We start from the raw sequence: 15235 nt of genomic DNA on the forward strand, positions 1-15235 counted from the left end.
CTCTAGGAGTCTTTTCATCCATTGTTGTTTGTGTTAATTAACTCTGCTATTGTGTGAAGCTGGGTGACCACAAGTCTGTCCTAAAGGTCATGTATCTTAGTCACCTAGGCTGTCTAAAGGATTAGATAATTAGCTCATGTTAATTAGGTTTCTGGATACAGATTGTATTGTCATCCTGCTGTATATATTTGTGTGCCATCTCAAATAAAACAGTCCATGTTAGCAGCTAAACAAGTGTCGTCTTGTTTTGTGCTTGTGAGCGGTTGGAATATCTGATATCTAGATTCAGACTGGGAGGAAGTGGTATACTGACGGAAGCATTCAACCGTTTTTGTATATTTAAATTTATTTGATAATATGGGGGTTGTTTAGCTCAATGGTAGATTATTATTATTAGTATTATTATTATTATTATAGAAGATTTATATGGCGCCAACAGGTTGCGCAGCGCTTTACAACATGAGGGCAGACAGTACAGTTACAATACAGTTTAATACAGGAGGAATCAGAGGGTGTTGCTCATAGGAGCTTACAATCTTAAAGTGAGGATGACGTGATACCAAAGGTAATATCTGTGGGGGTTGGGCTGATGGAAAAAATAAAATATCAAGGTTGTTAGGTGGGGGTGGGATAGGGTTCTCTGAAGCGAAGTGTTTTCAGGAATCGTTAAAAAGCAAACAGAGTAGGAGATACAGTAGGTGTGTTTGAGTGAAGTCCACACCAGTCCAAACTGTAAAGGCCTGGAGGCCCACTTTTATTTAGCAAAAGAAACGAAAGTCCACACACACAGTTGCCCATGCAGGGGTTCTTCTCCAGCCGAAAGAGATAACATAAAATACTGAGCCATCTGGCTCTCTGAGCTTGTAGTCCCAGCTTCCATGTCTTTGGTTCTCCTGGCTCAGTCAGCCTTTAGCTGCAGCACCTCACTGCATGGGCCTACCCCCGGCCTCTGGATAGAGGTTCTCCTGACACCCATCAGCTATCTCAGTCTCCCCAGGTTCACACAGCTGTCCAAACTCCTCCAGTCCTGTGTACTGCAAAACCTGTGTCATTCCTATTTCCATAGCGGCAGGGCCTCGCACTGTCACAATTTATATCAACATTTTTATTGGCAGTTGAATTTTAGAGTGAGTTTTAACTACAAAGTACGATGGCCAGAATAGGCAACATCTCAGGGCGTCACTATAGAGGGCACAATTGAGACCTATCCTCATGCTTCAGGGTGCCCCTGCAGCTCCCGTCACATTTGTCTACTCCTGGATAGAAGGGTCGGTGCGATGGAGCAGCTTATAGAAGAACCGATCTCTTCCATTATCCTCCTGACTTCTGCAGCCGCTAAATGCTTGTGGGAAGGAGAGGAGGAGAAGCAAGCTTTCAGCAGCTGCAAGAGTCAGGTGGGTAATGGAGGTGATCGGTTCTTCTATAAGCCGCTCTGCCCCTCCTATCCAGCCTGGTGCTCTGATCCGCTGGTGTTGGCAAGGGGTCATCGGTCCGCCTCTCAGTTCCTCCACTTCAGCTCCCGCTCATCCAGGCTGCTCCTGCTGGGAAAGTCTTGCTTCCTGGCTGTGTCTACCTATACTTCTCTGCCCCCTCCATTAATATGACTGCCCTTCTGTCACATGGCTTATCCTCTTGTCACACTGTCCCCCTCCTGTCATACAGCCCCTCCTCCTGTCAAATGGTTTATCCTCCTGTCATACTGCCCCCTCCAGTCACGCTGCTCCCCCTCCTGTCATACTGCCCCCTCCAGTCACGCTGCTCCCCCTCCTGTCATACTGCCCCCTCCTGTCACACTGCTCCCCCACCTGTCACACTGCCCCCTCCTGTCATACTGCTGCCCCTCCTGTCATACTGCTGCCCCTCCTGTCACACTGCCCCCCTCCTATCATACTGCTCCCCCTACTGTCACACTGCCCCCCTCCTGTCACACTGCTCCCCTCCTGTCATACTGCTCCCCCTCCTGTCACACTGCTCCCCCTCCTGTCACACTGCTCCACTCCTGTCATACTGCTCCCTTCCTGTCACACTGCCCCCCCCTGTCACACTGCCCCAATCATGTCATACTGCTTCCCCTGCTGTCACACTGCCCCCCTCCTGTCACACTGCCCCCTCCTGTCACACTGCCCCCTCCTGTCATACTGCCACCCCTCCTGTCATACTGCCCCCCTCCTGTCACACTGCTCCCTCTCCTGTCACACTGCTCCCCATCCTGTCACACTGCTCCCCTCCTGTCACACTGCCCCCCTCTGGTTACACTGCCCCCCCCGTCACATCTTTTATATTTTACCAAATAATTGGGTAATACAGTAAAATCTTGGATTGAAAGTAATTTGGTTTGAGAGCATTTTGCAAGACAAGCAAATTTTTTTTTCTTAAATTTTGCCTTGATATACAAGTGATGTCTTGATATACGAGTAGCATCACGGCACAACAGAGTATAAAAGAGAAGAGAGGCGCCTCTAAGTGTACCAATATGGTTACATTTAATGAAGGTACAACATTTAGCAACTCACATGGTTGATGATTAAAGTCTAAGTTTGCAGGCATCCGGGGTAAAGCTGTCCACATAGACCGTAATCCTCACCGCCATCTACCTCATCCCTTCCACACTGCGCTCCACGAATGCTCCAAGCCTCGCTTTTAGATCGCTCTACTGTGGGGTAGTCTTCCCGGTCACCATTGCAGACTGACAGCGGTGAGAGCCGGCATTGCGGGGGATGGTCTATGTGGACAGCTTTACCCCGGATGCCTGCATACTTAGATGCTGGTGGTTATTATTGCAGAAACTGGCACCAATACTGGCTGTTATTATTGCAGAAACTGGCACCAATGCTGGTGGTTATTATTGCAGAAACTGACACCAATACTGGGGGTTATTATTGCAGAAACTGGCACCAATGCTGGGGGTTATTATTTCAGAAACCGACACCAATGCTGGGGGTTATTATTTCAGAAACTGACACCAATGCTGGGGGATTATTATTGCAGAAACTGACACCAATGCTGGGGGTTATTATTGCAGAAACTGGCACCAATACTGGCTGTTATTATTGCAGAAACTGGCACCAATGCTGGGGGTTATTATTGCAGAAACTGACACCAATGCTGATGGTTATTATTGCAGAAACTGACACCAATGCTGGGGGTTATTATTGCAGAAACTGACACCAATGCTGGGGGTTATTATTGCAGAAACTGACACCAATGCTGGGGGTTATTATTTCAGAAACTGACACCAATGCTGGGGGATTATTATTGCAGAAACTGACACCAATGCTGGGGGTTGTTATTGCAGAAACTGACACCAATGCTGGGGGTTATTATTGCAGAAACTGACACCAATGCTGGGGGTTATTATTGCAGAAACTGACACCAATGCTGGGGGATTATTATTGCAGAAACTGACACCAATGCTGGGGGTTATTATTGCAGAAACTGACACCAATGCTGGGGGTTATTATTGCAGAAACTGACACCAATGCTGGGGGTTATTATTTCAGAAACTGACACCAATGCTGGGGGATTATTATTGCAGAAACTGACACCAATGCTGGGGGTTATTATTGCAGAAACTGACACCAATGCTGGGGGATTATTATTGCAGAAACTGACACCAATGCTGGGGGTTATTATTGCAGAAACTGACACCAATGCTGGGGATTATTATTGCAGAAACTGACACCAGGTCAACCACATCCTCTGGTAAACTAGCAGAGACTTCAACAACAGTTCCATCATCTTGGCCACTGCAAAACTAGGTACACTCCCCCCAAAAAAGTTTCAAATGTGGCAGTAGAAGGTGGAGGGTTATCACACTTTATGTGATGACTAAGCCCCTCCCCTTTATGACATTGTCAAAAAGGGGCGGCGCATAGGTGACCTTAAAATGATGCCCCCCCCTGAAAAAAGTTCTGCGGACGCTCATGCAGGCAACTGTAGTAGTCCACAGGAAGCAGGGGAGGCAATGGGGCTGGGAGCGCCGCTGACTCAGACCCCTGATGTATGGTCGGGAGAAAGCAGAGGCTGCAGGCGCAGGGGTTTGGAGTGGGAGCAGCAGCGCTGAGATCCCTGGAGCACTGATCGTATGTGCAGCAAAATGGCCGGCAAGTAGGTCCTTCAGCTTCTCCCCAATGTGATGCCTGTGTGGATTGTCTGATGAGGCTGCATTGATGGATACTGATAGGCTGCACTGATGAAAACTTATGGGCACTGATAGACTGCACTGGTGGGCACTGATAGGCTGCACTGGTGGGCATTGATAGGCTGCACCGATGAGGTGGCACTGGTGGGCATTAATAGGCTGCACTGGTGGGCACTGATAGGCTGCACTGGTGGGCACTGATGGAAATTATGAACACTGATAGGCTGCACTGATTGACACTAATAGGCTGCACTGGTGGGCACTGATGGAAAATTATGAACACTGATAGGCTGCACTGATTGACACTAATAGGCTGCACTGGTGGGCACTGATGGAAAATTATGAACACTGATAGGCTGCACTGATTGACACTAATAGGTTGCACTGGTGGGCACTGATAGAAACTGATGGGTGCTGATGGACACTAATAGGCTGCACTGGTGGGCACTGATGGGCACCGAAAGGCTGAACTTGTGGGCACTGATAAGCTGCACTGATGAACACCGATGAGTATATAATTATCATGATATAAAATAATGGATGTGGGGGCCTTTTGGTGGGCGTGATTTTTATTTGGGGGGGGGGGGGTGGCAGCATTTCATTCTTGGACCCAGGCAGCACAATGTCTTGGGCCAGCCCTGATTGTTAGTTGAATTAATTTAAATTGTTCGATGTCTGCTGTACTCATATGTGCATGAGGATAATTTCAGTTATTTTAGCAATCCATGTCTGCTGAAGGAAACTAAGGGGTCTATCTTTTAAAAAATGTGCGAAGCATTTACCCAACCATGAAAAATTCTGTCCGTAATTTAATGAACACGGTGATTTCCTATGATCCTCAGCTCCATCTAGTGGCTATAATGTGGTATTTTTTCCTGAAATACTGTACCTCCATTCGTAAAAATAGCACAACGCAACATTATGATCACTAAATGGAGCCGATGAGCATAGGAAATCATTAAGAAATAAAATACAGCCAACATTTTTATATTAGTTTTTATTCAAATATTTTAAAAATAGACCTCCATGTGTACACCACAAAATGTACTCAGCCAATGAGAGGTAATGACTCCATTTTTATTTTTCTCCTGCTATCAATGGCCAACACGGTACAACACTTCATCCATGTCTTTGGTGATCTCTGATCTCCTTATCAACTGTTTCTTCCATGATGAAGATCAGCCATGGAGTGTATCTGAGGTGTATATCAGGGTGTGCTTCTTCCCCACATGTCCAGCAACATTCATATACAAGACATTTCCCCCACTCACTAATACACCTCGAGGGTTGTGTGGGACCCCTGATGTACAGGAAGACAGGACTTCAGTGAGGAACAATTCCCTCACTCAGGACAGGAAAGTGGCTACTCCCCCGTGTGAGATCTCTGATGTCTGTAAAGACTGGACTTCTGCGAAAAACATTTCCCGCACTCAGGACAGGAATATGGCTTCTCCCCTGTGTGCAATCTCTGATGTCTGTCAAGCCTTGATTTATATACAAAACTTTTCCCACATTCAGGACAGGAATACGGCTTCTCACCCGTGTGAGATCTCTGATGGTTGTAAAGACTGGACGTCTGCGAAAAGCATTTCCCGCACTCAGGACAGGAATATGGCTTCTCCCCCGTGTGTAATCTCTGATGTGTGACAAGGCTTGATTTATGTACAAAACTTTTCCCACATTCAGGACAGGAATATGGCTTCTCCCCTGTGTGAGATCTTTGATGTGCGGATAGATGGGACTTCATTAAGAAACGTTTTTTGCACTCAGGGCAGGAATACGGCTTCTCACCTGTGTGAGTTTTTTTATGAACATTAAGATGGGATTTAGAGTAGAAACACTTCCCGCACTCAGGACAGGGAAACCTCTTATCTGTTGAAAAGATAGCACCGCCCCGCACAGTCTGAGGCTCCTCAGGATAAGAGGAATACGATGGTCCATCTACACTGTGTGGTGCCGGATTGACATTTGGGGTAGCCGGGTTTTCTACTGTATGAGAATTTTGATGTTTTAAAAGCTCTGACTTTTGTACAAAACATTTCCCACACACAGGACAGGGATACGGCTTCTCCCCCGTGTGAGTTCTCTGATGACTGTTAAGATGTGATTTGTTTGCAAATCTTTTCTCGCACTCAGTACAAGAATACGGCTTCTCACCTGTGTGATATCTTTTATGTACAGTAAGATTGCCTTTCAAACGGAAACATTTCCCACACTCAGGACAGGAATATGGCTTCTCTCCTGTGTGCAAAGTCAGATGTCGGTAAAGATCGGCCTTCTCTGAAAAACATATCCCACACTCTGGACAGGAATGCGGCTTCTTACCTGTGTGAGATTTTTTATGCTTATTAAGACCAGATTTGTAACTGAAATGCTTCCCGCACTCGGTGCAGGGAAACCTCTTATTTGTTGGAAGGACGGCACCGTCCCTCACAGTCTGAGGTTCCTCAGGATAAGAGGAATACGATGGTCCATCTACACTGAGTGGTGCCGGATGGACATTTGAGGTAGTCGGGTTTTCTCCTGTGTGAGAATTTTGATGTTCTACAAGCTCTGATTTTCGTACAAAACATTTCCCACACACAGGACAGGAATACGGCTTCTCCCCCGTGTGAGATCTCCAATGTCTGTAAAGACTGGACCTCTGTGAAAAACATTTCCCACACTCACGGCAGGAGTATGGTTTCTCTCCCGTGTGCAATCTTTGATGTATGGTAAGATCAGGCTTGTTTGAAAAACATTTCCCGCACTCAGAACAGAAATATGGTTTTTCTCCAGTGTGATATCTCAGATGACAGTGAAGAAGTGAATTGTTTGAAAATCTTTTCCCGCATTCAGTACAAGAATATGGCTTCTCACCTGTGTGAGATCTTTTATGTAAAGTAAGATTGCCTTTCAAACGGAAACATTTCCCACACTCAGGACAGGAATACGGCTTCTCTCCTGTGTGCAATGTCTGATGTCGGTAAAGATGGGCCTTGTGTGAAAAACATTTCCCGCACTCAGGACAGGAATGCGGCTTCTCACCTGTGTGAGATTTTTTATGCTCATTAAGACTGGCTTTGGAACTGAAACGCTTCCCACACTCAATACAGGGAAACCTCTTATGTGTTGGAAGGATGGCACCGTCCTGCACAATCTGAGGTTCCTCAGGATAAGAGGAATACGATGGTCCGGCACCGTCCCTCACAGTCTGAGGTTCCTCAGGATAAGAGGAATACGATGGTCCGGCACCGTCCCGCACAGTCTGAGGTTCCTCAGGATAAGAGGAATACGATGGTCCGGCACCGTCCCTCACAGTCTGAGGTTCCTCAGGATAAGAGGAATACGATGGTCCGGCACCGTCCCGCACAGTCTGAGGTTCCTCAGGATAAGAGGAATACGATGGTCCATCTACACTGTGTGGTGCCGGATGGACATTTGAGGTAGTCGGGTTTTCTCCTGGACTATACTGTGTGATGTCCTCATCTTCTACTTTACAGTCTGGAGACAAAGTGAGACAATCCTCTGAGGTTTTCCTCATCTCCCGTCCATCTACTAAAATAGAAATACAAAGATTATTACTAGACATGAGCAGATTGGTTCCCCTAAACCAGGACTCCGCCCACATCAGGCAGCTTTGTCTCTGAGGATCTTACAATTCCCCCCTCAAGGTAACTAGTAAATGGGTCCTCTGATCTCCTACCAGTTCATTTCTTTATTCATGGACCTTAGTCAGAGAGTGAGGAAACAACGAGAACTGTCTTTTATAGAAGTGACAGTGATGAGGGGATTATAGGACGAGTGTCCCCACCCCCTCTATCACTCATTGTCATCTTTCCAACACAAGAAGTCCTGCACTTCCTTATTTAGTCCATGATTTAGTCATGAATAACAGCGGGGCTGAGCCCCACCAGAGGTCAGAGAGTGAGGATGGGGGGAGAACAACCAAGATGAAGACTGGACTGATCCTGAAGACCACCATCATTGGGTTATTGACTCCTCCCTCATTATCATTTTCTGTTTAATTCCAAAGTTGGAGGATGTTATCACATTATTATCACCATGTAAAAGTCTGTGCTCCAATCAAATCATCAGATATAAAATGTCCAGCTGGTAGGAAATGGGTGTAACAAAAGAGAATACATATTATGTGTATATATAGCAGAGGGTGGAGGGGAGAGAGCAGAAGTCAGGACTATGTAATGTACAACATAGAGAATATAGTGCAGGGGTCAGGAGTATGTAATGTACAATATAGAGTATATAGTGCAGGGGTCAGGAGTATGTAATGTACAACATAGAGTATATAGTGCAGGGGTCAGGAGTATGTAATGTACAGCATGGTCGGGACTATGTAATGTGTGATGGACTCACCTGGGCCAGAGGCTTTTGGAGGGGACTGAATGCTAGCCTCTTGCCTACTGACTATGGGCCCTGACGTTTAAGAGAACACTACTCTTTGTGAGGTGTATACCTGGGGGACCCTTGGAGTAATGTTACTTTAGATTCAAGTCCCTGTCTCCCCAAGACACACTGACTCTTGGACCATGTTAAAGGCCTAGATGCCACATTTCCAGCAATGACTGCTCCACACTGTGGGACTCATAGCAGATGATGATGTCATCAGCAAGCCACCTGCTATAATGTGTTTATTGTAAGTAGGTCTAGTGTGCCTCCTAAGGGTCTCTCACCCATTGTTTATTGTGCTAATTAACACACCTATTGCCTGTCTGCTAGCAAACCATTGGGGGATGTGTTCATACTTGTTATAATGTGTATTGCTTTTAGGGAGCTTGAAGTCGGCAAGTCTGACCTGGAAGGAGACCTCTGAGCCCTCCAGGTGGCTAATTAACGTCATGTTTATAGTATATGTCGGTTGTTGTAATTATATTCCTGTGTGCAGTTTGTATTGTTAAGGTAATATGATTGGGGGGGGGGTGTCCTCCTATGTAATATAAATTCTTTGTAAGAGTTCAAATAAACAGTTCTTATTCTGGTTTACTCCAAAACTGGTATTGCCTAGGTACTGGGGTAACTATAGCCAGATTCACTGGCCTCATGTTGGGAAGCAGCTTCTTGGCGGAGATACCCAGTCAGGGTGTCCAGGTTCTCTTACATTGTTGGCAGGCAGTGGGACGCTTTCTGAAGTCTGAGACATCTAAACCCCCACCTGGATCCAAGATCGGGATAGCAGACTTCGGTCACCCCATCGGAGATATGGACCTGGCCTCCACACCCATGGCAGTTCCAGAGGCCCAGGGTGAGAAGCAGGCTATCACTCCCCAGCAGCAGTTCAAAAACTCGGGAGGAGAGGTGGTCGTCCTCCCTCCCCAGCCACAGATTACAGAAAGCATGAAGTTAATTGACGTTAATTGACATTTCATTGAAGGATGTAACAATTACAGAAATTCAAACTGAAGTGCTAATAGCAGGGCTGCGCTCTGCCAGCCTCTACCCAGCACCATGAACATCTTCTGGGTTTCAGGGACAGCAGATGGTGAACCACTATTCCCAGACACGAGTTCCAGAGACTGAGGATTTAATAGACTTTTCTGCTGAAAACAATCCAGTGAGCCTCCAGCAGAAGATAGCTGCTGACATCTGCCTGCAACCATCGTTGACCCTGGCCACCGGCTTTGTCAGTGCAAGGCCGACCGACTTTTACGTTTACTTCCCAGCGGACCAGCTGGCTACAGGGCAGAACATCACTAAGCTCTGCCCAGCACCAACAGCAGCTTTAGACTTCCTGAGAGAAGAGGCAGCCGGCTTTTCTCCCACAACAGTGATAGGAACATGAGATTTCCTGTCAGCAGCATCTGTGAGAGTTACAAAAAACGTCTCCAGCTGAAGTGCTGACAACTGGACAGAGGGTCCAAGACCTCTGCCCCACACCAATAGCAGTTCCGGATGCCCAGGGCAAGGAGGGGGCGGTCACTCCTCAGCAGCAGATCAGGATCCAGGGGGAGAAGGGAGAGGAGGTTGTCATCCTCCCTCCCCAACAGTCAGCCAGAGTGGAGAAAAGCGTCTTCCCTCCCCAACAGTTGGCCGGTGCGGATTATGTGGGGTCCCCAGCAGAAGTGCTGGCAACAAGGGCTGAGTGCTACGAACCCATGCCCAGCACCAACTGTGGAGTTCCAGGGAGCCGGGGTAGACAGCCCCTCTGCCTAGCAACACACCGAGCTATGAGCCATGTAATGGTAAAGACCACCCAGCTGAAGCGCTGGAAGCCGGACAGAGAGTCAATCACCTCTGCCCCACACCTACTGATGACAACCATTTCCTGCAGCCAAGAATGTAAATCAGGTTGACCGACTATGTGAGTTCACTCTGCCCGACTAACGCATGTCCAGACCAGGTGGAGGTCTGGGACCTTGTTAGTCGACTTTTGATGTGGGGGAGAAATGTGACAGACTCACCCAGGACAGTCGCTTTTGGAGGGGACTGAATGCTAGCCTCTTGCCTACTGACTATGGGCCCTGGCTTTTAAGGGAACACTACTCTTTATGAGGTGTATCCCTTGGAGTAATGGTACTTTGGATTCAAGTCCCTGTCTCCCCAAGACACACCGACTCTGGGACACTAGGCCTGGGATCCATGGTAAATGCCTAGATGCCACATTTCCAGCAATGACTGCTCCACACTGTGGGACTCATAGCAGATGTTGATGTCATCAGCAAGCCACCTGTCTGGGGTCGCCTGCTATAATGTGTTTATTGCAAGTAGGTCTAGTGTGCCTCCTAAGGGTCTCTCACCCATTGTTTATTGTGCTAATTAACACACCTATTGTCTGTCTGCTAGCCATTGTGGGATGTGTTCATACTTGTTATAATGTGTATTGCTTTTAGTGAGCTTGAAGTCGGCAAGTCTGACCTGGAAGGAGACCTCTGAGTCCTCCAGGTGGCTAATTACCGTAATGTTTATAGTATATGCCGGTTGTTGTAATTATACTCCTGTGTGCAGTTTGCATTGTTAGGGTAATATGATCAGGAGGGGTGGGGGGGGTGTCCTCTTGTAGCGTGTAAATTCTCTGTGACAGTTCAAATAAACAGTTCTTATTCTGGTTTACTCCAAAACTGGTATTGCCTAGGTATTGGGGTAACTATAGCCAGATTCACTGGCCTTGTGTTCCAGAGCTTGGTGGAGATACCTTGTCAGGGTGTCCGGGTTCTGTTACATAATGTTCATCACAGAGTATATAGTGCAGGGGTCAGGAGTATGTAATGTACAACATAGAGTATATAGTGCAGGGGTCAGGAGTATGTAATGTACAATATAGAGTATATAGTGCAGGGGTCAGGAGTATGTAATGTACAATATAGAGTATATAGGGCAGGGGTCAGGAGTATGTAATGTACAAGAGTATATAGGGCAGGGGTCAGGACTTTTAATATTGGTACTCAGTAATCAGTGGTGGATGAAATGTCTATTTCAGAAAAGGTCCCACACCGCTGCCTCCCATCTCCTGAGACTGCACTCAGTGACTTGGGTCTGAGACTAAACAGACATATCCCTCCACCCGGCACAGCCAGCAAATAACAGAGCAAGTAACCCCGGGAGAATTGTTCTGTCAGAGAGCTTCCTAGACCCGGGTATGGGACAGACACAAGGTCTGTTGGCTGAATCCGGCCCACCAGGCTATTTTATGTGGCCCTCACACCTAATGTTTTTTCAGCCAGAACATGGTGGAACTCCATTCTTCCACCTCCGGCTCTCGCTCTCCTCTCACCACTATCACTTGTACACATAGAAGACTTCTGTGATTAGAAGAACAGCTTTCCTCTTGGCGGCTCTCACCGATCCCTGCCTGCCCGGCATTTACAGCAGGGACAAGGGAGATGCAGAGACAGGTGCAGCGTGGGAGGGAGCATCGTGTGGTTAGCGGCACTGTGATCCCTATCTTAATCCGGGTGTACAGACACCAACCAATGACCTACCTGAAAGTGAGAGAGAGAGAGAGAGGTAGGGCCACCTACAGTTTCGGAGGTACTAGAGATGGGCCAAGTAGGTGAGATGCAAGGAAAGTTTTGGGGTGTGTGTGTGGGGGGAGATGAGGGCTGTGGATGGAGATGTATGCAGAGGTGGGGGATGAGGGGGGAGTGGTGCAGAGGTCAGGGCCAAGGAGGGCAGGAAGTGAGATGTGCATAGACTGTGAAAGAGAGCTGAACCCTGCACACTGTGCACAGCACATTTCTAAACCCTGCACTCTGTATGTAGTGCACCCCTCAACTCTGCACTCTGTATGTAGCACACTCCTCAACCTTGCATTCTGTATACAGCGCACCCCTAAACCCTGCACTCTGTACACAGCGCACCCCTAAACCCTACACTCTTTATGTAGTGCATGCATCAACCTTGCACTCTGTACACAGTGCACCCTTAAACCCTGCACTCTGTATGCAGCACACCCCTAAACCCTGCACTCTGTATGTAGCGCAATCCTCAACCCTAAGCACAGTGTACCCCCTAAACCCTACACTCCATATGTAGTGCATGCATCAACCTTGCACTCTGTACACAGCGCACCCTTAAACCCTGCACTCTGTATGCAGCACACCCCTAAACCCTGCACTCTGTATGTAGCGCAATCCTCAACCCTGCACTCTGTACACAGTGCATCCCTAAACCCTGCACTCTGTATGTAGTGCACTCCTCAACCTTGTGCTTTGTACACAGTGTATCCCCTAAACCCTGCACACTGTATGTAGCACACTCCTCAACTCTGCACACCCCTAAACCATGCACTCTGTATTTAGGCAATCCTCAAGCCTGTACTCTGTACACAGTAAATCCTTAAACCCTACACTATGTATGTAGTACACTCCTCATCCCTGCACTCTGTACATAGTGCATCCCTGAAGCTGCACCCTCTCCGAATATAACACTCTTGGTGGGGTGGGGGGGGTGGTGGCTGATATCAGCCAGTCCACACCCTACTCTGGACCATACAGTGAGCAGTATGGGTGGAGGAATGTATTTAGTGTTAATGACCCACCTGTGCTGATCTCTGTAGGAGTGTCCTCCTCTATAAATATCCCCGTTATTCCATACTCCTCCATAGACTGTTGATCATCCCTCACATACCTCTCTTCTTCTTCTGATTTAACCTCAAATTCTATATCGATTGGATCTCCACTCTAAATCAAGAGAATGAGAGAGAATATAATCTGTAAAATATAAGCTTACATACAAAATACACACATCATCTCCACCAGTCCATGTTCTAGAAGTTCCATCCCACCAACCTTGTAACAGTGAGGGATGGTGTGACCTTCCTGTGTGGAATCCCGGGAATACAGAGGACGGGGACATCTCACTGGTGGGTTTTTGTAGCTGGATGACTCCACCATGGTGTCCTGGTACAGATCTTTGTGTTCTTCCTCCATCACTCCATCCTCCTCTTTTATCTCTTCTTTAACCTCAACTTTAGGATCTCTCAGGTTTCCACTCTGAATATATAATAAAAATGACATCAATGGTAACAATGCAGATAATGTACAGATCCTAATGATACTATCAGTGATTGTTCCTCATCTACCTGATGATGGTAAGGCATGGTGTGATCTTCCTGTGTGGAATCCCGGGAATACAGAGGACGGGGACATCTCTCTGGTGGGTTCCTGGTATTAGGTGGCTCCATCATATCCTTGTGTCCTTCTGAAAACTCCTCCATCACTCCATACTCCTCATCCTCCTCTTTATACTCTTCTTTAACTACAATATTATCATTCCCGAGGTTTCCACTCTGAATATATAATAAAACATTTATTGTAACAAACATGCTTGGGTATAAATCATAACTACCAATAATTGTTCCTCATCTACCTGATGATGGTGAGGGATGGTGTGACCTTCCTGTGTGGAATCCTGGGAATACAGAGGACGGGGACATCTCTCTGGTGGGTTCCCATTACTGGATCCATCTGTAGGAAACACACACACTGACTGAATACATTGTTTCTATGTGTTTATCAGATGATGGGGAATCTAGGTGGACCCTCCGTACTGCTCTCTCCTTTACAATAAAGTCTCCTCTTACCCGGTGATGTGAGGGGCGTCTGATTGTCCATCATGTTGCCACTTCCAACAATGTCTTCTCTCTACTTCCTCCTGACTCAGCTCTCAACCGTCACTTGATATTTATACCTGACATCACTTCCTGTCTGTACCTGACATCACTTCCTGTCTTCCATAGAGACTTCCTGTCTCTATGGTAGAAGTGAGATCACCATCTTGTGGAGATCAAAGGAACTGCAGCCCCGAGAAACATCTCGTAGTGAGAACACGGCCTTGTGCTGTATGTGTATGTACTGTATATCCCAATAGATGGGGTCATCTCCACTCCCACCAAAGGGGATATGCAGACAAAAAAGTGTGCTGCACTGATGCTTTTGTATATTTAAATATATTTGATGATATGGGGGTTGCTTAGCTCAATGGTAGATTATTAATATTATTATTATACGGGATTTATATGGTGCCAACAGTTTGGCCAGCGCTTTACAACATGAGGGCAGACAGTACAGTTACATACAATACAGTTTAATACAGGAGGAATCAGAGGGCCTTGCTCATAGGTGCTTACAATCTAAGAGTGAGGGTGATGTGAAACCAAAGGTAATAGCTGTGGGGGGTCCAGGTTGTTAGATGGGGGTGGGACAAGCTTCTCTGAAGCAAAGTGTTTTCAGGAATCGTTAAAAAGCAAACAGAGTAGGAGATAGGTGCGTTTGAGTGAAGTCCACACCAATCCAAACTGTGTTTTAAAGGCTTGGAGGCCCACTTTTATTTAGCAAAAGAAACGAAAGTCCACACACACAGTTGCCCACACAGGGGTTTTTCTCCAGCCGAAACAGATAACATAAAATACTGAGCCACTTGGCTCTCGCAGCTTGTAGTTCTAGCTCCCAGCTCTCTGGTTCTCCTGGCTCTCTCAGCCTTTAGTTGAAGCACCTCACTGCATGGGCCCACACCTGGCCTCTGGATAGAGGTTCTCCTGACACCCCGGCCTCTCTAACTCTCCCAAGACTTACAGACTCCCTCCAGTCCCCTCAGCTATCTCAGTTTCCCAGGTTCGCACAGCTGTTCAAACTCCTCCAGTCCTGTGGGAAAAATTTC

General features: G+C 47.0%; 1 protein-coding gene across 1 annotated transcript; it reads right to left on the reverse strand.

Annotated features, from left to right (window-relative positions):
• Positions 1–923: 923 nt before the first annotated feature.
• On the reverse strand, positions 924–14449 carry LOC141106824 (uncharacterized). Its single transcript, XM_073597751.1, has 9 exons — positions 14160–14449; positions 13946–14043; positions 13659–13865; positions 13366–13569; positions 13116–13257; positions 6812–7033; positions 6236–6331; positions 5897–6013; positions 924–1081 (listed from the first exon to the last, which is right to left on the reverse strand). The coding sequence occupies exons 1-9, from the start codon at positions 14191–14193 to the stop codon at positions 924–926; spliced, it is 1278 nt and encodes a 425-aa protein (XP_073453852.1). The 5' UTR covers positions 14194–14449.
• Positions 14450–15235: the final 786 nt, after the last annotated feature.

Source organism: Aquarana catesbeiana, linkage group LG08 (assembly GCF_042186555.1).
Source record: "Aquarana catesbeiana isolate 2022-GZ linkage group LG08, ASM4218655v1, whole genome shotgun sequence".
Taxonomy (NCBI): Eukaryota; Metazoa; Chordata; class Amphibia; order Anura; family Ranidae; genus Aquarana; species Aquarana catesbeiana.